At 39.8% G+C, this 24,806-nt stretch overlaps 1 protein-coding gene and 1 long non-coding RNA gene across 5 annotated transcripts in view; both read right to left on the reverse strand.

Moving 5' to 3' along the window:
* The window catches only part of LOC149016799 (uncharacterized), a 40,479-nt gene extending 39,711 nt beyond the window's left edge, over positions 1-768 (reverse strand). For both annotated transcript variants that reach the window (XR_016173374.1, XR_016173375.1), the window contains exon 1: positions 375-768. This is a non-coding gene — a long non-coding RNA (uncharacterized LOC149016799). The remainder of the gene's footprint in view (positions 1-374) is intronic.
* A 2,755-nt stretch (positions 769-3,523) lies between these two features.
* Positions 3,524-24,731, reverse strand: LOC149016800 (5'-3' exonuclease family protein). Of its 3 annotated transcripts, XM_089154864.1 has the most exons (7): positions 23,984-24,731; positions 8,626-8,781; positions 6,216-6,450; positions 4,856-5,078; positions 4,584-4,752; positions 4,165-4,277; positions 3,665-4,071 (listed from the first exon to the last, which is right to left on the reverse strand). In XM_089154864.1, exons 1-5 carry the CDS (start codon positions 24,329-24,331, stop codon positions 4,638-4,640), a joined length of 1,077 nt encoding a protein of 358 aa, XP_089010990.1. In that variant the 5' UTR covers positions 24,332-24,731; the 3' UTR covers positions 3,665-4,071; positions 4,165-4,277; positions 4,584-4,637. The 3 variants fall into 3 exon arrangements, with proteins under 3 accessions (XP_089010991.1, XP_089010989.1, XP_089010990.1); XM_089154863.1 differs by having other exon boundaries at positions 3,525-4,071; positions 4,165-4,752; XM_089154865.1 differs by lacking the exon at positions 8,626-8,781 and having other exon boundaries at positions 3,524-4,071; positions 4,165-4,752.
* Positions 24,732-24,806: the final 75 nt, after the last annotated feature.

Genomic DNA, 24,806 nt, shown 5'->3' on the forward strand with positions numbered 1-24,806 from the left:
AATCTCTTCCTATAGACCTCACGTTTTATTATCTTCCCCAATGGTCCCAAAAAGAAAATTCCAAGGACCCTGGCTCCCCTGACGAACACCTTTCAGAGTTCAACTTGACCAACTTCCCAAAAAGAGCAGTCAAATATGCATGATCCTAACAACAGTGGGGGTTCTGCTTGCTTGAATTTTCAAATTTCAGTCTATATATTCAGCTACAGAGATCCAAAGCTGACATTAGTGATCCAATAGAAGGCCTCGAGCCCAATTATGGGCATTTCGACGACGAATATCTTGCAAGCAAGCAACTATAGTTAAACTTCAAACAGTTAAAAAGCATAGTATTTCAGTTGAGAAAGATTCATGGCCGGGGAATTGGGGCTTACAGCTGACAGGGTCACATTTGCTGACGTCGGAGAAGAAGAGACAGAGTGCCAATAACGGAAAGAGCGTAAGCTGGGTTCGCTTCCTGCGTAACATAGAGCTCACATCCAAGAAAAACACCATCTCTTTCTTCTCTGTTGTTACACTTCGGAAGAATAATTGTTCACCACCTGTTTGTTTCTCGGACGACGATGAACCAGGAATATTAACAGAAGCAGAAGCCCTGCTTTTCCATGTTTTGTTATCGTTATGTTTGATGATGACAACCAAGACCCAAACCCAGAAATAGAAGAAGCACAGAAAGAGAGAGTATGGCGAACTGAAAGAACCACTTCCACCATCACTACAGCCACTCTACCTTCAAGCGTCGGAACAGGAAAAAAAGAAATTCTCATATTCGATTCCCTCGTTTTCTCCACAAAATAATTTTTTATATGCAAGAGATAAAAATATTACATAGCATTTTTTTTTTCCTGGTAAAAAATATTACATAGCATCAGTAAGACTGTAAGAGTAAGGGGGTGTAATTTATTTATTTTTTTTTTTATACAAATGAATTTTATTAAGCCAGGAATAAAAATATTAATATGCCTTAGTAAGAGTTAAACTTACAATCTCTTCATTAAAAAGTGTTGGTTTAAATAACAACTCTGCATGGAGAAGGGGTGTCATTCTTACCAATTGAGTAACCTATGTTTGACTCGTACTCAAACCAACATATTTTGATGGACATGCCTCCCACCCTTCTCCTTTTGTTTTCTCTAAAAAAAGACTTTTATAGATAAGAGATAGAAATATTATATGTGTCGTCAGCAAGAATGATGTGTAATGATACGTTTGACTCATACCAACATATTTTGATAGACAATCCAAATGATCAGTTTTCAAGATTTCAAAGTAAGGGCCCAAGCCTAGAGCAAGTTGACCCATGCATCCAATTGAAAACTCTATATACGCACCCATGAGTTTCAATGGTCCGACTTGAGACAGTTCAAGTTTGGGCTTTAACAATTTCGTGCTGAAAACACCAAAGCCTAAATACAGACTTTTTACAAAATAGTGGTTTTGGTTTGTTTTTATTTTGATGCAGTTTTGAATCGGATTAAAACGGTGTCTAACACCATTGCCAATCTATTATTAAACTACTAGAGGCCATTGCATTTTGAAAATTACATAGGCCTTGGATCTGGCCTCTTGGACTCAAGGTCCAAAAACACCATTGTCTTCAACTTCTTTAACCTCTTTAAGAGAGATAAAATCAAAATCAACTTGTCAACTTCAGATTTTTCAATCGTATATACCATCACCTCCTAGTGAAGAAGTCCTAAATTTAAGTCTTTCAACATTTAACTAATGAAGGCTTTTTATTTCATTAAAAAAAAATTACAATAGCTGGCCACTAAGTTAATGGGAGCCCTAGAAGGCTGGAACCGCTTCCTTCTTCCTCCTTTTTTTATTTGTTTGGAGGAAGAGAAAAGTACTTCATTAATCTATGTTGCAGCCTTGCAGATACAAATATTCATAGGTGTTACATTGACACAAGTCTGCACTCTAGTTGCACTTGCAGACTTCATAAGAAACCAAGATAGGAGGGCTGGGGATTTCAGTACGGTGAAGATCACAGGCAGCTCAGAATCACAGGGACTTAAAAAGAGTTTTGAGTTATTCTTCTTGACGCGTAAGACTTAAAGGTCTCAACTTTGTCATCGATGTCTCCGAAAAAGAAAAAGTGAGATATCGTCATCATCGAATGAATCATCGGCATTCATCGCTTCCTTCGATGCAGGAGTGCAGGATTGTGGGATGGGTATCTTGTGTTCATACGACTTAGGTGTTTGAAATCCATCCAGACTTCGCATTTGAAGAAGATGGATTTCAAACACCTAAATCGGATGAACACAAGATACCTATCCCACAGGCCTGCACACCTGCACCGAGGAAGCGACGAATGCAATGATTCATTCGAAGAGGACGATATCTCACTTTTGGAAATGACAGAAGTTGAAATCTTCTAGCCTATGCATTTAAGAAGAATAACTCAAAACCCTATTTGAGTCCCAGTGACTCTGAGCAGTTTCTGCATGTTAGGTGATCTTCACCATACCATATTTCATGCCCTGCTCCATGGACCATGGGCATCTCCATAGTGAATTTGAGGTGCTCGAACGGATCCTGGGAACTCGACAATCTCATTTTCTTCACCACTGAGAAACAATTGAAATTTCATCAGAAACACTATTTGACGTGATTCGTAATTGTTAAAAAAAAAAGTCATTTGCAGAATAAAACTGAGAAACAATTGAAAACGGATATAGACAAAAAAAATGGAGAGCGATCGAACAGGTTCTACCTGTTTGCTTAAATTCTCCGACAAGAGTCTAGTAGAAGTTGAGATCGAACGCCTCGCAAAAATATATCTCGAAGCCAATTTCTTCTCTGCAACAACCTCACCCACCTCAAACAAATCCATGCACAAGCTACTCTGTTTCAGGGTTCGTCCATCAAACCAACCTCTCTCTCTCTCCCTCTGGTAGGTCATATGCTATAGTGCCCTCTCACAACCTTTTTAAAGATAAACATGACCCTAATTTCTTACCAAAAAGGAAAAGAATCCCTGATATCTTACCAAAAAAAAAGGAAACCCTAATTGGTAATTGGGTAGAAAACCGAAGGTGATAATGATCAGCACCATATTTCAAACCAATGTAAACCAACAAAAATTGGACCGGCACTTCAATTATGGTTCACAACTTTTCTTTTTGGGTTAATGAATAAATTGATTCAAGGGTTTCCACGTGGCACTTCAATTGAGTCACAGAGGAGATAACGATCAGCTGCATTAGGAACTTCCCCAAATGGTTTTTTGAAAATAATGTATCATGGGTTGAGAAAACAAAGAAAGGTGGTGTTAGCATTATTATTAAAGATGTTGAAAGTAAACCATAGAGTGCTTCATCATTACTTGGTATTATAATTATGCTTAAGGAGAAATTATTGCTTTTAGAGCAGATTTATTGGAGACGCTTGCATGTGAATAAGAGCCAATTCTAATTGAATCGGACTGCAATCAGATTATTCGATATCTTGAAGGTGAGATTCAACCCCGATAATAGTAGAACTCTTGATCCAAGATAACTATTATTTAATGGATAACTTTTGCCATTGTATCCCTGCCTTTATTCGTAGGAGTTCTAATGTGATGGTAGATCTCTTACAAGAAGACCCTTTTGGTTTCGGGTCCGAAAGGATGGCTGATTTTCACTAAGTGGTTGGTGGCATTATGTTCACCCCTCCTCTTGCCCACTTTGAATAAGATTGTTTTTTACCAAAAAAAATTTCAAGTAGCTGATTGATTTTGAACTAAAATGCTAATCCAACCGGTAGTGAAACAATTGAATATTGTACAAAGCCGCCTTCACTAAGAAGCCTTTCTGCAGAGGAACAATAAAAGAGCACATAGGAAACTTCTGATATAATTGGAGTAATATATGGAGACCTACATGGACTCTCTTTTAAGCTCATGTACAGCAACATGTGATGGATAACACAGCATAATCAGGTCTACAGCTCCAGAGTCGATTAGAGCTTGATATGCAACGCGGAACACGATCATTAGGCATATCTTCAGTTCTCTCTCCAGCTTCCCATGTAGTTCATGTCTCAGTGATATCAAATTCAGAGTTCAGTTTGATAAATTATCTACAGAGGAAAAAGAAAAAAAAATGAAGAGGGAGAAACTAACACCAAACCGTGATGTCACTCACAGTTTTTTGGGTGAATGATGTTACTTACCGTTGATCCAACAGAAAAGGGGAATGTTGAAGCAGCAACACTTCTCTGGTGACGCCGGATTTGTGGTTGAAATATCTCTCAAGCTCATCAATTCAAAATAAAATGGTCTCTGTCTGAAACATCAAAAGATTATGTCTCTTCAAGAGGAAATGAGACGTTTTTAAAAAGGAAAAAAACTTGGGTGGCACATATGCACATGACATGGGAATAGGAATCCATCCAACAACTCCACTTCAGATCAAGGTCCTAGCTCCCTGGTTTCTTTTCTCCTCCAATGGATATAGTAATGCCAGATAATACCTGATATCTTAAGAATTCTTCTATTAATTCCGATCATCTTCCTTACTTCACTACTCAAAGCAGGTTTATCGTTGTGTATGCTGGTATGTTAGTGCGCATATCCCTTCTATTTAACGTACCTTTCATGTAAGTTAGGAGTTGGAAGCTTGATGAGAAAGTCAATTGGCCTTCTACTAGTTGGGATTTTCCCCTCCCCCCAGCAGTTCAAAAAATTTGGACAGGACAACAGCATCATTGCGAGTATCTCTCACAGATAACCATTCATCCTGAAGGTAAACATCAACATCCCTGTACAGAAGGTCAACCACAAACTCAGATACCACAAAAAACCAAAAGAGAGTACCTACAAGAGAAAGGAATTGCTACATTGGCATAAAAAAATACACTGTACCTTCTTAGGCTAAGAACTTTATAGTTCCTTCTCAGATAATCAGCATGCTTGGTAAGAGCATCTTGTACATACTGTTTTCCCACTGTTCTAACAGCAGCGGAATTTAGCAAATCTTCTAACGAACCATGCTTCTTTAAGAGCTTCAAGGCTGTCTTCTGACCAAAACCAGGAGCAACATGTTGAAGTCCAGGAACACCATCAACTTCATCACCAATGATGCATCCTACAAGATTTAGACTTTTAGTCAAAGGACAAAAAAAAAAACTTACCTTTAAAACAGAGGCTAAGTGCTGCCAAAAGAAGCTAAGCCAAAGAAACAAGAATATAACTGAGAAAAATAAAAGGAGAGCAAACCAGATACAGGGGTGTGACTTACAAATTGTAACCGTTTATACTGACACAAATGGAACCGATTATTATATCAGTTTTCAGTTATGATTTTAAGAAACGAAAACAGTTTGGTTTTGGTTTTGCAAAGTGAAAGTAATAAATACTGATCAGAATCAGTATACTATTGAACTGACTATACATGCTAGAATGATAAGTTGGTTAATCCTGGCATTCTGTGTAAACTCCACCAAATGTGTTGTACTTGACATAAACCATTTAACTTACTTTCAGTACTGTTTATTTATTTTATCACTATTTCATCCTAGATATCGTGGTTCAAACCCGGTAGCATCAGACTTCTTAACTTGACTTAAAAGATAGGTTTGTTTCCAACTAGTCCCTAAACAGTTAAAATGAATCCCCATGATTTAGACTTTGAGATGCTTAGACTGTTTGATAAATGGTTTAATTCTTATTCACACTTCAAACTGAGACAATACCTATTAACACCAATACCTTTAGATGATTTTATTCATGTCTTGTACAACAATGAAATATTGAGTTCTTTAATCATGGAAGGTCTGGAACACGAAAGCTCAAGAAACTAGAAGAGCCTACAATGTCCAGTGGATGCACTGCAGAATGAATTAGAGATTTTCAATGTTATAAGATTGTAGTTGAAGATTCTTATAAAATACCATTCTTCATACTTCAAATGCTGAAAATTCAGCTCAGAAAAGATAGACCGAAGTGTTTCTAAGAGACCTTGGTAACCCTTGATATGTTGCACTATTGCAACTATAACTTCTGAATATTTCGTCACTGGTTCAAGCCCTGGAAACAGGGATAAGACTGCATACATTTGACCCTCCCTGGACTCAGCTACACATGGAAGCCTTGTGCACTGGATGCAACCCTTGTATACAAATTCCCAATACTGAAATTCTTTATTAAAGGCATGATGGGTTTCACTTTTTAGCAAGATTCGTTGAGCAATGAAAAAAATTGCAGAAAGCTACAGATTACTTACGAAGACTCAAATCAGAGCCTGGATCACATTTATATTGAGCAACATAGTGCTTTAATGTGTAAAAGGACCACCGGCCAAACTCTGGAATGGGCATTACGATTTGCACATCTTCAGATATCAACTGCTTGAAATCTTTATCAGGTGATCCAATAACAACTCGGTATCCTTTACTCAAAACTTGTTCTACTAACGTAGCTACTACATCATCTGCTTCATAGCCTTTGATTTTAACTACCTGCTTAACATAAAGCCACAGTTAGGAACGGGTGAAAAATAATAATATACCACAACTTGCAGCTTTCAGGAACTAAGCAACCTTACATTTTCCACCTTAAGACTTTCTGAAATACTATGGAATAACATGCAAAGGATCAACAGATGGTTCTCATCAATGACTGGGAAGTTAGTGTTTTTTAAATCAAGATAAATGAAGCAATGCTTCAATCATTCCCTCCAGAAAAAGCTAGGTCACTGGCTACACAAGGGGAAAATCTCTTCTACGCTTTTCTGGTGTAAACTTCATTCATGGATTTTCATTTTCTACAATCAATTAAATTCTCACCTTCTTTTCCTAATGAGGCAGCCTCCACACCACTAGCTGTCTTATTAATATTATTTCTCCACTTATTTATGCTCTGAACAAATTAGGGAAGCAAATTAGAAAATGAAAAACAAAATTAAGATTTTATACTGATTGCTTTGGTATAGGTACTCTATCCTTTGAAAACTCTGAATCTATAGATTCTTTAATCAAGAGCTTTGAGGCCTATCGTATACAACTGACAATGTCAGAATTGGACATTTCAACAAGTTGTGTTCAACCAAAATTTGATGCCTTACATAATTAGAAGAATGTCAGCTTGAGATCAGGCTCAAACCTATAATAAAGGAGGTCAAATCAGGTTGAGCCTGAAACAAAATAGTCCATGGTGCAAGTTGCAACCCTGCTCAAAGAATGCTTCATTCAGGATTATATGAACATGCACCAAATGTTCCTTCAGAAGGAAAATGCGGCCAGTCAGGCTAGTAGCACAATTACCACTGAACTCCTTAATAGCATGAAGAATCTCCTTGCCAATGCTTTTCAAATGGAATAGCAAGATTTGGAAAGATACAATTAGAAGAAGTTGACAGATACCTAAATCACCACATAAGGTGCAAACTGTAGGGGGTTTCAAGAATATATTATTCTTGGACTCCATCCATAGTTCCTTGAAGAGATGCCCCCTTCTCTTCCTTTCCACCGATACAAGCTATATTTTATATTAAAAGTTCAAATTTCTTGAAACTAGTTAATTTCTGGATCCAAGTGTTTCGAGCTCCATGTGGAAGACAGATCAAACATTGCTACAAACAATGAGGACCTCATCAAGGATTTAACACTGAAAAAAGTTAGCGCATGTGAAAATCTGAATTGGAATGAATGGGTGAATTACTCTTTTCTTGGGGTGAAGAACACGGTGAATTCCTTTCACTATCAAGAAATGGTTCATTATGACTGAGAGCTAGATGTGGAACATCTAGACAGTGTGGCCTTTGATATTCCCAAGCCACAAAAGAAAGGGCTTGTTATCCACTGCATGAGGCCTCTGTCGCTGTATGGTTTGGGGAGGACCAATATGCAGAAAGCCTTACCTCTGCTTTGTGGCGAGGCTATTTCCAGACTCAAACCCACAACCAGCAGATGGCAACGGAGCAAGACAAACATTTTTGCCAAGGTCTGCCCACTTGAGATTACCAAACCACAAAGAAAAAGAATACGGCATGCCTTGGGGGGATCATTAAGCCTAGTTACTTGTATAAAGGCTGTCCATGCTACAGAAAATCAAAGCAAATATTTCTCATATAAATTGCAACTAATTAGTACCCCCTTCCTATTTTCCTTTTATAATTTCTGTTTCTATTAACAAAAGTTGCAAATCATTTTAGGAAATCTGCCCATCATCTAACTGTAACAGCTTACAGACAAAATTCATTTGTTTTTCCTTCTCTATCATAAATACCAGTGTAAAGTCATTCCATAAAATATAAAAACAGGATGAGATTTATCGTTTCTTATGATTAATTGATCTTTCAAACATCAAACACTTCCCCTCTTTTCTTTGCTGCTCGCATAATAACAATAGAAACCTAAGACCACATGACAATTCAGAAGTTTGGTATTTCACAAGATAAGATTATAAAAAAGAACAATATTAGAAAGGAAAGGTGGATAAGATAAAATCATAAAAAGGAAAAATATTTAGATAGGATAGGTGGATAGGCAAACATTTATTTATAAAATTCATGCATCATAAGATAAATGATAATCTTGCAACATCAATTCATTCTTCCATTCAGTTACCGAAATGAACTTCTTGATATGTTTCAACATCAAAGTTAGATAGAACGGCAGGAAATATCCACTCACTGGCACATTGCACTTCTGAAGAACATCTGTAATAATATGACGTGAATTTCCAGCATGATTTCTTGAGGACCATTGTGAAGCTGGAATTCTCCTATTTGCCTTATAAGAAGGCAACAGCTGTCTTCTGCTTTCATTCCCTCTTTCCCCATCAAGAACCTTAAAAAAGAAAAAAGAAAAGAAAAAGACTTCCAGTATAGACAAAGCAAACAAGCATTATAATCATTTCTGAGCAAAACTAAGGTAACACAAGATATAATAAATAGAGTACTTCTTCAGAACTAGAATTATTGTACAAGTCTAGTAAGTATACAAGTTCTATGCCATCTTCTTGTTTGTGGACTACAGGGCATGCTTAATTGTCATTATCTATTGTCTAGCAGCATAAGCTAAACATGAGATTTTTGGGTAGCACCAATATATGTCATCCAAAAACATGCTACTGCAAATAGGTGACTAGGTCAAGAGCTGGACCATAACTGCATCAGAACTCCAACTAATCACCACACAAAGAATAAAATTATGTCCAATAATTCTAGCTATCAACATCCTCTATATTAACAGTCAAATATAGTAATTGGGAATTTTAATGAATAACGGACATTTATTGAGATGTAAAGATGAAAGTGTGGATAATACTCCATATATATCAATATTGTTTAATTGACGGGGAAAGATTCCTTACCTGGATTCGCTTTCCCTTTTATAAAGTATTCGCAGCGGAAGTCTGGATCCACGTTCTCGTTCAACCACCAATGCTCTACCGGGGTGATTCCACAATCACTAGGAAAGGGAATGATATCCACAACCCAAATGCCGTGGATTAATGGAATGAAGATCAAAAACGAGGAAAGGAAAAAATTTCCAAGCCTGCGATTCTAAGAGAGAGGGAGAGAGAGATGGAGCCGCCGTTTCTCAGAGATTCGCTCGTGCGAATGAATTACACACTACTTACTCACTAATGCGGTGGTTACCAAAATATATAACCCTATTTTGTAACCGCCCTAATAGTGAGTTTCCAATATTTCCCTTGGGCATTTAATTTATTAATCATATTAATAAATTCCAACAGCTCCCACTTGCACAAGGGCAAGTGTTAATCTTTCAATGTGTCCCAGACACACTTGTATATCCCAGATATACACATTCAATCTCTCTGCTAGGTATCCCAGATACATAGAACTCTTGTGTCCCAGACACACATGTATATCCTAGATATACATATTCAATCTCTCTCGTTATGTATCCCGAGATACATAGACCTCTTGTGTCCCGAGACACACATATATATCCTAGATATACATATATATTGATCTCTTCACTATGTATCCCGGATACATAGACCACCTGTGTCCCGGACACTAATATCCACAAGTCATACTGGCAAAATGGGTTGTGCGACCGGTGATATACCTGCACGCGTGAGCCCCAAACTAGAAACCTTCCCGAGAAGGCGAGAATGGCACATCACTCATAGAAACAAATCAAATAAGCATTAGTATAACACGGTGTCCTAGGTTTATTCAAACTCACCGGACTAAAGGTATCTCGATCCCTCCGAGAGATCACCTTCTTGTCCTTAAAATGTTCACTACTTGTAACACATACGGTTGGCGCCAACAAACACTTTTTAGGGTGCAGTTGAATCAAACCTTTCCTTTCGCCCAGCACCATCACTACACTTAGGATTGACTCCTTTCCGGTAGTGCCCCTTTAGGTCGAATCAATCATGACCATAGGTAACACCCCAAAGTAGCCACATCAACCCTTCGTTTCATGATGTCGTCGAAAGTCACTAAGAACACTAATGGACCATAAGGTCCAGGACTCACACAATGAGAGGAGCGAGGGATCCATCCTCTTATTTCCAATGATCGCTAAGCACACATAGTATGATATATGTGCTATGGTGGAGCATTCTATATACAATAGAACGTATGTCCATCTCAACACCATACATGTCTTAGTCTAGTCGCAACCTCTTGCGCCTAACTCGAGTTTCTTTATTGTCGCCACCCTAGCGCCACATAAAGTACTCGCACTTGGCTCTTATAGGCAACATGAATAGTGGGAACATTCATGTCGATTCTCTTCACAATAGAGAAACTCATCTTGATTCCAAATCAAGGCGACATCATGATTATGAATTGACCTACACAAAGTCATTTACAATCCGTCTCATCTCTGCTCGCCTCCAAGGCGCCAGAGGCGAATGCTCGTGTGAGTGAGCCATTCTCTTGCCTATTGACATATCTTGTTTTATGCTAGAAGAAACACAATCACACAGAAAGTGAATAAGAATAAATGCTGGAATGAACTCATATTACTCATTAATAAGAAAGTCTCAGTACAAAAATAAGTCACAATATACACAAGCCCAAGGATTTCACATGAGAAATAAAAACATCCTTGGCTATAGGTTTGGTAAGAGGGTCAGCTACCATCTGACTAGTAGATATGTGCTTAAGTACAACTTTCTTCCTTGATGTAATGTCTCTAACAAAGTGATATCTCAACTGTATATGTTTGGTCTTCCCATGATACTTGGGGTCCTTGACATAGCTAAGAGCTGCCGTACTATCACAGTAGACAAGGGCAGCCTCTTTGGATGTCATCACAATCCCAGTATGTCGAAGGAATCTCCTCAACCAAACAACCTCTTGAACCGCAGCCGAGCATGCCACATACTCGCTTCCATGGTCGAGAGGGATATACAAGCATGCTTCTTGCTACACCACGAAATGGCCCCACCATTCAGTAAGAAAGCATATCCAGAGGTTGATTTGCGCTCATCGATGTCTCCAGCCCAATCGGCATCACTATAGCCAACTAACCGCAAATCCGATCCTTGGTAACACAACATGTAGTTACTCGTTCCTCCGAGATATCTCAATATCCTCTTGATCGCTTTCAGTGCTCTATGCCCGGGTTTGATTGGTACCAACTAACCAAACCCACTGCATAACAAATATCCGGCCTAGTACACATCATAGCGTACATAAGGCTACCCACCGCACCTGGAATATGGAACTCTTTCCATCTTGGTTTTCTCCTTTGGAGTCTTAGGACCCATATCAAGGCTCAAATGCAAACCCTTCTCCACTGGAGTATCATATGGTTTGCGGTTGTGCATCTCGTATCTCGTCAAGACATTGTCAATATAGGTCTCTTGAGATAAACCCAAGTAATCTCTTTTGCCTATTTCCGACAATCTTGACACCAAGCACATAGCTTGCTTCACCCATGTCCTTCATATCAAATACGGAGGACAACCATTTCTTAATGGTTTCCAATAGCTCCTTGCTATTGCTAGCCATAAGTATGTCATCTACGTACGATTGTCGAATGACATAATTATTATCGATCTCTTGGTGTAAACACGGTGATCTTCCTCATGCATGGAAAAACCATTTTCCATCATAGCTTGGTGGAAGCGCACATTCCACTGTCTAGATGCTTGCTTTAAGCCATATATGGACTTCTTAAGCTTGCACACTTTGCGCTCAAGTTCATTTGCTTCAAAGCCTTGAGGTTGATCCATATAGATCTCTTCCTCAAGTTCTCCATTGAGAAAAGCAGTTTTTACATCCATCTGATAAAGCTCCAAGTCCAACTGAGCAACAATGGCTAGTATGAGGCGAATTGAGGCAAACCTAACCACAGGGGAAAAAGTTTCCTCATAATCAACGCCCTCTCGTTGGGTGTAGCCCTTAGCCACTAAACGAGTCTTGAATCTCTCAATAGATCCATCCGCCTTTCTTTTGATCTTAAGAACCCACTTGTTCCCAATTTCCTTTCGGCCTGGCGGCAAGTCAACCAAGTCCCAGACATGATTAACTTTCATCGACTCCAACTCTTCCTTTATTGCTTTCAACCATTCATTTGAGCTTGACCCCGCAAGAGCTTCCTGCACGCTCTTTGGTTCATGCTCATCGACTGAAGTCATCTCACAATCGATCTCTTCAGGAGTTACCATGTAGGCTTCATCCACTATGTCGAAACGTCGACGAGGAACTAGCCCGAGCCCACTACGGGGCAAGTGCATGTCAAATCGCTCACTGTCTAAGGTAGCTATCACATCTGCACTCTCACTCCCACTAGGATCTTCTGGATGAACCCCGGTTCATTATCCGAGAATCTGAATCCCTGGAGTGACAAGACCACTATCTTGTATCTCAAAGAATTCCGATGATTCTTTGTTAACTCCTGAAAGAGATGGAAAATCATTCTCCAAGAATATTGCATCCCTAGACTCAAGTTCCGTTCTCCTCTCATTCTCATCTAGTCCAATGAAGACATGGCCCTTTGAGGGTTCAGAATATCTCACAAAGATACACTTTCTTCCTCTGGGTCCAAGCTTTCCATATTGGTGAGAAGTAGAGTGAACATATGATGCACATCCCCATGCGCGCAGGTAACTCAAATCTGGCTTCCTTCCGGTCCACAACTCATATGGTGTGGAAGGAACCGATTTGGTTGGAACTCTGTTGAGGATATAGGCCGCAGATCGAAGAAAGCATCTCCCCAATAAGAGATGGGTAGATTTTCTCGCGCCATCATGGATCTCACCATGTCTAGCAAGGTTCTATTCCCCCTCTCAAGCAACCCCATTTTGCTGTGGAGTCCCCTGGAATAGTAAGTTGTCTAGATATCCCCTTTTCATCACATAACCCTTTGAACATATCGGAGAGATACTCTCTACCTCTATCCGTTCTAAGAGTTTTAATCTTTTTATCTAACTGATTCTTAACTAAGCTCATGAGTTTCTTAAAACATTCCAGAGCTTCTGACTTATGAGAAATTAGATAAATGTGACCATACCGTGTATAGTCATCTATGAATGTGATGAAATAAGCCTGTCCTTTTCTAGTATGCACATTCATGGGTCCAACACACATCTGAATGGATAAGTTCTAAAGGAAGAGAGGCTCTCAAAGCCTTTTTAAATGGTTTTCTAGTTGCTTTTCCTGCTAGACATGACTCACAGATTGGCAAATCAGATAGTGAACCTTGGCCTAAGAGACCTTCTCTTGCCAACCTGTTCATCCTATCTAAGCCAATATGTCTTAGTCTAGCATGCCACAAATTAGAAACAATACACACAAGATATCTTGGCAAACAAAAGCACTACTAGAATTAAATGAATAATCAATTGTATCCAATACAATGAAACCATTCGAAGAAAAACCATAACCATAAACCGTATCACCCAAATACAAAACCAAAGAATTGTTTTCAAATACAACTCTAAAACCATGTCTCATAAACCACTCTTGTTTCTGTTCCCACCTCTGTTACTTTGCCTAGACCACTGAGGTTGAGCTCTCTCCTTCTTGCGCTTGAAGCCTGCACCCTTACTAGTGCTTGCTTCAACAGCAACTACTTCAGTGTGAGGGACATCGGCCAACATCCGATCCTCCTCTAGCTCAAGGTGCTTGGCAGCTTGATCAAATGTCTTGACCTCATCAACATGAGTCAAGAAGATCTTCATATGCTCCCAAGTCTTTGGCAATGACCTGATGACTGCGGAGACTTGCTCCTCATCAGTTTCTGGCGCCCACATGCGCTCAACTCACTAATCATGTTAGACATGATGGTTATATGCTGCCTCATGGTGTGACCCTGGCGCATCTTATAACCGTCAAAGGTGAGTCCGAGTTGGCGGCCTCTTGTGGTGGAAGTCCCTCCATACTGGAACTTCACAGCCTCCCACAAAGACTTTGCAGTCCTATGCTTCTCATAACGAAGCATCAGGTCATCCCTCATGGAGCTCAGGATTGTAATCCTGGCTACCCGGTCTTTCCTCTTCCAGGAATTGTAAAGCTCAAGGTTCCTACTATACTATGCAGTGGTACCTTCCTCAGGTGGGGACATGGTCTAGTTTACGGTTTCCAGCATGTTCTATTCTTCTAGGAGATACTGCACCTTTCGGTGCCAAAGGTCATAATACCTCTCATTCGGTTTATCTCCTTTCGCGAAGTTAGCAACAATGCTTTTGGTAGCAGCCATTTATTCTAGAGACATTACATACTAGGATGAGTTCAACTATTCTAGCATAAAACACAACTCAAGCAATAGCAAATCACACTAGCATAGTCAACCTATGGGATAAGCATTTAAACCAAAAGAGATGCTAACAAACATTCAATCAAATTCTCATGCAAACCCACATAGACTTATACACTAGTTTCATTCTGTGCAAGAAACATGATTGATAGACCCAAAATAAAAAATAGTTTTATTAAAATAAAACATGCAATCATGTTAAAGCTATGAGGTGGTTCACACAGAACACTTCTACCTCATTAGCTCCCACTAGGCCCCAATAAGCCCTCAATGCCCAAACATCACACAGATTGTCGGGCCATTGGTGTCCAATAAGTTAGAAACACATTCTGAACTGGACAGACCAATATCCAAAAAAAAAATCCATCTCCCAGACGGATCGTCGTCGCCGCCTCCGCGGATGACCATCCCGCCTGCACGCCAAGACGGATGACCGTCTGCCCAGACGGAAAATCCGTCTGGCATTCTGTGACCAGAAAACGGCGTTTTTTCTGGATTTTTCATGAACGAATTTTTTCCAAAAAACGGTAAAACACGTTTTTTTCACTCAAAAAATCATCCAAAAACACATGAAAAAAATCCAACAATAAATTTTAAACAAAAAATTATCATCATGGATTATCAATTCATGCAAATCTTCATTAGGGAAATTCACAAGGATCTCCCACTCGGATCCGAACCAAAATAAGGGTTTCCATAAACCCTATCAATTCTCCCCTGGGTTTCGTATTAAACCCTTGATCCTCCCATTGGATCCATACAATTAAAATAAACAATGGGGAGGAACAAAGAACCGTGGGAACCAATGGCTCTGATGCCAATGTGGGTAACACTCCATATATATCAATATTGTTTAATTGACGGGGAAAGATTCCTTACCTGGATTCGCTTTCCCTTTTATGAAGTATTCGCAGCGGAAGTCTGGATCCACGTTCTCGTTCAACCACCAATGCTCTACCGGGGTGATTCCACAATCACTAGGAAAGGGAATGATATCCACAACCCAAATGCCGTGGATTAATGGAATGAAGATCAAAAACGAGGAAAGGAAAAAATTTCCAAGCCTGCGATTCTAAGAGAGAGGGAGAGAGAGATGGAGCCGCCGTTTCTCAGAGATAAATCTCGTGCGAATGAATCACACACTTACTCACTAATGCGGTGGTTACCAAAATATATAACCCTATTTTGTAACCGCCCTAATAGTGAGTTTTCAATATTGCCCTTGGGCATTTAATTTATTAATCATATTAATAAATTCCAACAGAAAGAATATACAGTAACTCACACAAAGAAGCACCTTAAAAGTGAAAAGCTAACACTTCCCTTAACGGAGGAAATGAAAATGGAGCATGCACCCCAAACAACAATGTAAGCATCCTGGGTGCACTACAAGCAGGAAAAGATCTATAAATTGATGGCGACTTGCTTAGCTAGGCTGTCCATAAAGTAATCCTCATACAATTCCTCGGTTAAATAGGGTCACTAGCAATCTACCCGACTCCAAAGCACTTGAGCTTCTTCCGTTTTGTATGGTTTTTTGATTTGCAATGATTGAATGCTTTCCTAACCATGTTTTTCCATTTCAAACATAAATGCAAATGCCATTTGCTTAATGCTTGTCCCCCTCTTTTATTCTGATAAATAGCTCTCTTCTAGGAAATAGAAAGGAGAAGATTATCATCCTTACTGAGGGAACCAAGGCAGCATTGCAAATTATAAAGCAAAATTTGATCTCAAGAGGCAAATTATCCCCAAAACATATTTTATACCTGATAGAACTTTATTTTGCAATGACCATCAGTCATCTCATTAGGAGTATGATTTATTGGAAAGAACAACCAATCCGAGACATTGTGTTAGGTACTTGATTAATGAGCCAAAGACTCCGAAGCTGATGGAACGAGCTGAGTCAAGCCTTTTAACATATCACATACTAGATTGGCCCAATCTAGCGCCCATAAATCAAATTGGGCCCCATTAAGCACAAAACATACCACCATGCTTGCATAGTCATTGTCCTCGATGGCTCTCACTCTAGGCAACTCACACTATGGCAGTAGGTAGCCCTCTCCACGTGGCTGCATTTTTCTCCCTCAATTTTTATTTTTGGGGCGGCATATAGCCCTTTCTTGGCAGTTTTCACTCTACTCCAACTAGCCCTTCCCTTAGGTAGCGCTTTCCCAAATTTAGACCCTTGATGTGGAGCCAGCTCTAATACCAGATGTAGGTACTTGACCGATGTGCCAAAAGCTCCAAAGCTGATGGAATGAGTTGAGTCAAGCACTTTAACCTATCTCATATTAGGTTGGCCCAATCTAGCGACTAGACACCAAGTTGGGCCCCATTAGGTTGATACCATTTTGTTACAAACACTAGATCGAGTAGCCTTGCTTCGACCTATTCTTTTAGATGAAAGGGAAAAACGAGGAAAGGTTTCTTCGAGCAAACCAATCTCCCAACAAGTAAATGCTTAATTTGATAAGAATTTTCCTTAATCTTACTACATTAATTTTCCCATATATAGAAAGACCCATACAATGACTCTCTAAATGCACACCCACGACTCACCAGACTTGAGGATTAAATTATCATTACAACCAGATAACCAATTCCCCTACTCCCTACCAACAATTTAAGAAAAAACAACCTAAATATTTATTTCGTTTATTATGCTCATAAGACTCATTCAACCCATTACAATTGCTGACCTTTCCACCCTATATTCTTGCTAGAATTAATCAACCGTTGCCACCTCATCACTTGAGAGAGACATCTTGTAACATTCCCTCCCCCTTAATTTCACCCTTGTCCTTTAGGGTAGGGAAATGCTTCCTTAGTTCCTCTAAATTTTCCCAAGTTACATCTGCAAGAGCCAACCCTTTGAATGCACCAAAACTTCTTCCTTCTTTCTTCGAATTCTTTGATCTAACAAAGCTGGTGGCTGAACAGTAACAATAATAATGTCTTCTTGCTCCTGGATGTCCGACAGCTCCACAAGCACTTGGATCTTTTCTCCCACCCTTTTCTTGAGACAAGATACATGAAACACAAGGTGAATCTTTGACCCCCTTGGCAACTGAAGCTTATACACCACTTGATCTATCTTTTAGATGACTTCAAGTGGTTCATATTAATGTGGCAACTTGTCATACACTATTTTATTCAATTTGGCACCACTTGCAGCTGTTCCCGTATTTGTTTAAGACCTTGATCCTGCATGTTGAGTTCTTTGTCGACCGATTCCACTTGAGTTGTGCTAGGGATATAAGACAAAAGCATGGGTGGAGCACAACCATAAACTATTTCATAAGGTGTCTTTTTTGTTGTAGATTACATGCTAGTATTGTAACAATATTCAGCCCATGGAATCCAATGGACCATTCCTTTGGCTTATGACTAGTAAAACACCGCAAGTACGTCTCCACCGTCTAATTTACCACCTTTGTTTGACCTTCCATCTGCAGATGATATGCTGATGAAAATTGAAATGGGTTCCTAGCAAACAGAAAAATTCCTTCCAAAATCGACTCACGAATCTATCAAAAACAATAGTTTGGGGGATCCCATATAGCTTAAAATTTTGCTCAAATAATACTTGAGCCACTGAGGTGGCTGAATATGGATAGGAAATACCGAAATAGGACAAAAATGTGCAAATTTAGAAAGTTGATCTACCACGACAAATATGGTAGATTTTCCCTTAGAATTTGGCAATCCATCGATAAAATCCATTCAAATATCTGCCCATACCTGGGTGGGAATGGAAAGTGGTTGGAGTAGGAAAGGTATTTGCCCATTTATGTCATTGACACATATTTCATTGCTTAATGTGCTACCAGATTTTTCTCCTCATTCCACACCAATAAAAAATGGATTGTATCCGTTGGAGAGATTTGAGATAGCCTTCATGGGTGGTAGCATGTGACTTCTCCACAATTAAAAGAATTAGTGAAGAATCTTCCAACAAATGGACTCTATTTTTAAAAAATAGAACACCCTCTTTGTAACTCCATGGCCCAACTGCCTCTCCCTCTTTTATACACTTCTTGATCTCTTGCAATTTTGGATTAGTTTGCACTTCTTCTTTAATTGGATCGAGCCACTGTGGGGTGGGGCTATTGCAAAGTTCTCTCCATTTTCTCCACATCCAGATAATGCATCTGCCACCTCATTTTCTCTTCTTGTTTTATAGGAAATTACGAAATCATACCCCATTAGTTTGAGTAACATGTCCATTGGGCTAGTGTAGTGATCTTTTAAATATTTCAAGTTTCTTTGATCCATCGGCAAAATAAATTTTTGACCCAGTAAATAATGCCTCCAACATTACACTGTAAGAACTAGAGCAAGCATTTTTTTTTTCTTCATAAAGTGGATAAAAATAAATTTTTGGTTTGTAATGTACAGCTCAAGAAAGCTATCAGTTGTCTTTCTTGCATCAAAACTCCTCCTATACCAATGCCAGAAGCATCACACTCAATCTCGAAATATTTAGAAAAATCTAGGAGTGCCAACACATGGGCCTGAGTCATCGCTAGCTTAAGTTGTTCAAATGCTTCTTTAGAACTTGACTCCCATTTGAACTTTCCTCTCTTTACCATGTTGGTGAGGGGCTGCGATTTTACCGTAATTTTGGATGAATTACAGTAATACTTTGTCAATCCCAAAAAGCCTCGCAATGCCTAATTTGACTGTGGCTTGGGCCAGTCGAGCATGACTGCTATCTTTTCTTGGTCCACCGCCACTCCTTTGTTGATGATGTGCCCCAAATATTTCACCTTTTATTGGCAAAAACTACATTTTTCCTTCTTTGGATACATTTGGTGAGATCTTAAAATAGAAAGTACAATGCTGACATGTTCTAAATATTCTTCCAAGGTTTTACTGTAAATTAGGATATCATCGAAAAATACTAGTAAAAACGTACAAAGATATTTCTTGAAGATTTAGTTCATCAATGCTTGGAAAGTTGGAGTTAGTCAACCCAAACAACATTACCAAGTATTCATAATGACCTTGATGTGTGCGAAAGACTATCTTCTCAATATCTTGCAGGTGCATTTGAATTTGGTGAAACCCCGATTTCAAATCAAGTTTGGTGAAGTAATCAGCTCCATGTAACTCATCCAACACTTCATTAATCATAGGCATTGGAAATTTATCCTTCACAATTGATTTATTTAATGTTCGATAATCTACCCACATGCACCACGAACTGTCATGTTTCTTTACAAGCATAATTGGGGAAGAGTATGGCCTAGTACTTGGGCGAATAACACCTGACTTCAATAGTTCTACCGCCATTTTCTCAATCTCATTCTTTTGATAATAAGGGTATTGATAAGGCCTAGTTGAAAGGGGCCCACTTCCCTCTTTTAATGGAATCCAATGGTTACAAGTACACTTACGAGGAAGCTCCTTTGGTTCTTGAAAAGCATCCTCAAAAGCCTGCAATAGCCGTTGGAATTTGGTATTTGCAACATCAGAAAAATCATTTAAAAATTCCATACTTTATTTGTCCGCCACTCGCATGGATAGGACATTAATTTGAAGCAAGTGGCCCTCTTCCTTTTTTGAAACTCTTTATTAAACTCATCAATGTCTACCACTTTGTCCTCTGCATTTCAGAATTCCACCATTCTTCCATCCATATTGAAAGACATCCGTAATTTAGAGAAATCCCACATAATGAGGCCCAACATGCTTAGCTGACCACACATTTGTTTCTGCCATTCTCTCTACTCTTTCTTTCTTCGAATCCTTATCTGGCCTGAAAGTCAACCTCGAGAAATCCACTATCTTCCTCTCGGGTATCTCTGACTCTGCTCATGCCTCCCTTCTTCAGCTCTCCGGATTTAATCTTGGTTCTTTCCTAGTAACCTATCTAGGCCTTCCCCTCATCCCTAGTAGGCTTACTCGTCATCATTGCTCTTCCATGCTTGATAACATCCGAAAAAAGCTCCAACATTGGAAAGGCAAACTTCTCTCCTTTGTTGGTAGAGTAGTTCTCATCCGTTATGTTCTCTAATCCTCCTACCTCTATTGGTGTGGTGTCTTCCCTCTCCCCAAACCTACCATCCATACTATGGAGTCCCTCTTCTCTGCTTTCCTCTGGAAGGGCCAAGAATCCTCTCATTTCCTCCACCCTATAAGTTGGGCTACCACCTGCCGGCCTAAATATGAAGGAGGTCTCGTTATTTGGAGGATCTATGATGTTAATTTGGCCTGGCTCCTCAAACTCATTTGGAAAATTGCCTCAAAACATAATTCCATTTGGGTCTCTTGGGTCTACTATTACCTCCTCAAATCGGATTCTATATGGACCGCCCTCCCCCAATCCACTTCTTCTTGGATCTGGAAAAAGCTTCTCACTCTTCGGCCCCGTGCCCTTTTTGCAATCTCTATTCAAATCTCCTCCGGGTCCTCCACTTCCTTCTGGCCCGACCCCTGGCATCCGATGAGTATTTTGTTCTCTTTTTGGTCTCCGAGCTGTATATAACTCCCAAATCACAAAAGACATCCCCCTCTCCTCGTTCATCACTAATGGCTCTTGGTCTCTATCCCCCCCCCCCCCCCAAAAAAAAAAAAAAAAAACCCAAGTCTCACACAAATTTGGAACTCCCTCCCCCCTTGTCTTCCTTTACTACCGACATCACCATTTGGATCCCTTCCCCTACCAAAACCTTCACAATTGCCTCTACTTGGAACCTCCTTAGAACCCCTTTCCCCCTATCCCTTGGTCCCATCTCGTTAGGTTTAAAGGCCACATCCCCCGCCACTCTCTCACCCTTTGGAGAACCCTTAACTTGGCCCTCCTAACCCAAGCTTTCCTCATCAGTCGCCACATCCTTGCCAGCCCCAACTTTAGCCTTTGTTGGAACGGTTTGAGGACATTGACCACCTTTTCTTCACTTGCCCATTTTTTAGCTTCATTTGGAGCTTAGCCCTTGCTTTTATTTGGCCTAGATCGAGACGCCCTTTTGGTTTTGCTTGAGATTGGAATTGGATCCTACGTAACGATTTGCGACCGAGTAGGTAAGCTCGTCTTTGCTATTATAGTTCATCATTTATGGTGGGAGCGCAACATGAGAAGATGGACTTTCAAATCCCAATCCCGAGTCTTGATTTGGAATGCCATCTATTTTTATGTTCTTTCTAGGCTCAGTTCTTTCCCCCCCCCCCCCAGTTATGGATCTCTAAGGAATAGATTGATTGTTAGTTCTTGGAGTCTTAGCTCCTCCTCCAATCGCCTTCTTGACTGGTTGTTTCCCCCCCCCCCCTCTTTCCCCTTTGTATTCTTTGGTTCGGTTTTGTTTATATATTATTTATTCACCCAAAAAAAAAAACATACTTAGCCATTACATTCCCAAACCCCATCATACCCCATACAATGGTAGTAAATAAAAGTCTACCACTATTGGGATTCCCTGCAATTACATGTGAACTCCCCTACAATATCCAGAGCTTGTTGATTTTTCTCCATTAGCCACAACTACTTCAAACTTGCCTTCATCGTTGGGAATCAAACCCATTTTGTTAACAATATGGATATTTAAAATTTTTGTGTACTACCTAAGTCGATTAAAAAAATATTACCCATTTGTGACCCAACTTCCCTTGGGCTTGCATGGTTTGAAGATTTCGAGTTCTTGAGATCGCATAAATGGATATTTCTAGTACCGCTTCTTCTATTTCACCAATGTTAGTGGCTTCATCTCCCCCACTTTCTAGCCCCAAACCCCTCAATTAGAAAAAAGCTTTTTGCATCTATATCCAGGGTTCCACTTCTTGTTGCAATTAAAACATAAGCCTTTAGCTCACCACTCACTTAATTTAGAGGGTGACATTTTCTTATCACCAATGTGGGTGACTTAAATTAGGTATAGTTAAGACGGTCTTCCTTGGTTCTACTGGTGCACCATGCTTATAGATTGGGCTTTTGCCTCATAAAGACGAGCAAGCCCAATCATTGCCGATAAGCTTGCTGGTCCACAAGCTTGTACATCCACCTTCAAGCTGTCCTTGAGTCTGCTAACAAAATAACTGACTTGTCACACTTGCATCAACCTACCTGCTCAAATTAATAATCTTTCGAACTCGGTTTAATATTCTTTAACAATTCCAACTTGCTGCAACTTGGTTAAATCTCCAAAAAAATCTTGAAATAAAGTGGGGCCATAACTTATGTGCAATGCTTCTCTAAAAGCCTCTCATGTGGTTCCTTTCTCCTCTTTGATCAGTTGGAACCATTGGGCGTCACCTTCCAGCTGAAGGATGCAAGTGGAACTTTCTCCTCTTCACCAATATGGTGAAAATCAAAGAATTGATCGGCACGACAAATCTCCGTTGAGCTTGGGAAAATTTATCTTCACCATTTAGGAAGATGGGTGCCTAAGGTTTGACTCGTCAATCCTATAGTTGGGTCATCATGGGTGCAACCTCCGAACTGGTGTGATTGACTATGAGACGATTCCCCATGCTCTCTACTACGAGCTACATTGTCCAACCTCGTATTCATTGCTGCATCAAATCCATCATCTCCTAAAACTTGGAATCTTGTGTCGCAACCATTGCCCAAATCAACTTGCACGCATTCAAGCCGCTGTTTAGTGGAGCCTAATTCTAGTACCAAATGTTAGGTACTTCACCAGTGCGCCAAAACCTATGAAAGTGATTGAGTCAAGCCCTTTAACCTTTCCCATACTAGACTGGCCCAGTCTAGCACCCATACACCAACTTGGGCCCCATTAGACACATAACACATTTTCTGATGGATTTAATCAGAAATGATGCACTATGGCTCATCTGGAATATCTCTCATCTGCCTTCCTGTAGTAGTCATAGCCTTTGTGGAATCCTCTCCTTCAAACACAATAGAAACCTGTATCAATCTCTCCCTATAGACCCCACGTTTTATTATCCTCCCAAAGGGTCCCCCAAAAAGAAAAGAAGGATTCCAAGAAGAACCCTGGCTCCCCTCAGGGGAGCACCTTTCAGATTTCAACTTGACCAACTTCCCTACAGGAGCAGTCAAATATGCATGATCCCCTCACCAAATTGGCAAAGAAAAGAATAGCAGCAGTGGGGGTTGTACTTGCTTGAATTATCAAATTTCAGTTTATATTCAGCTACAAAGATCCAAAGATGACATTAGTGATCCGATAGAAGGCCTCGAACCCAATTATAGGCATTTCCACGAATATCTTGTAAGCAAGCAACTACAGTTAAACTTCAAATAGTCAAAAAGAATAGTATTCAGTTTAGAAAGATTCATGGCCAGGGAGTTGGGGCTTACAGCAATGACTGGGTCACAGTTGCTGACGTCGGAGAAGAAGAGAGACAGCCAATAACCGAAAGAGCGTAAGCTGGGTCTGCTTCCTGCGTAACACAGAGCGTTCACATCCAAGAAAAACACCCTCTCTTTCTTCTCACAGTTGTTCCTCTTACGGAGCAGTAATTGCTCACCACCTGCTTGTTTCTCGGACGATAATGAACCAGCAATACTAACAGAAGCAGAAGGCCTGCTTTTCCATGTTTTTGTTATTGCTACATTTGATGATGACCATGACCAACATCCAAACCCAGAAGTAAAAGAAGCACGGAAAGAGGGACTATGGTGAACAGAAAGAGCCACTTCTACCATCTCAAGGGCTACTCTACCTTCAAGCGTACAGTTTCCCAGCACGACGTGATGTTTCTACTTCAGACTTGTAGTGATAAAATCAGCTTATGTATAGCTTGTCTGGGAGAATCAAATTGTTGGCCCAACTGCCCAAGGATAAAAATCTTGAGTTTCAAATTCTGATATCGAATTTGTCCGACGTTGTTAAATTCATGAATTAATAGTGCCATATCCACCTCCAGTATACCATACGATTTTTACCGAGCAATGAAAAGAAAGAAGATTTTTTTGTTCAGATAGACATGACACCTCTGCCTTTGGGATATTGTTGGGTGAAAAACCAGATGTTCTACTTGACCCGCAAAAGCTAAAGATTGGGAACTTAATCCAATTCGGTGTAACAGATCTGATGATGGATAGACAGATGTTCTTGAAATTAATGGTGCAAATGGACAACCGAAATCTGTTTCTTTTTAAGTATTTAAATCCAACTAAT

Source organism: Hakea prostrata, chromosome 5 (assembly GCF_041222555.1).
Source record: "Hakea prostrata isolate BN-2017 chromosome 5, UWA_Hpros_2, whole genome shotgun sequence".
NCBI lineage: Eukaryota > Viridiplantae > Streptophyta > Magnoliopsida > Proteales > Proteaceae > Hakea > Hakea prostrata.

Excerpts from the sequence above, each read along its gene's own strand:
- LOC149016800 (XM_089154863.1), bottom strand. The coding sequence starts at position 24,331 with ATGGTAGAAGTGGCTCTTTCTGTTCACCATAGTCCCTCTTTCCGTGCT. Across the intron at positions 8,782-23,983 it reads ACTGTGACCCAGTCATTGCT|GTTCTTGATGGGGAAAGAGG; the intron begins GTAAGCCCCAAC and ends TTCTTTTTTAAG. Across the intron at positions 5,079-6,215 it reads AGGCTCTGATTTGAGTCTTC|GATGCATCATTGGTGATGAA; the intron begins GTAAGTAATCTG and ends TAAATCTTGTAG.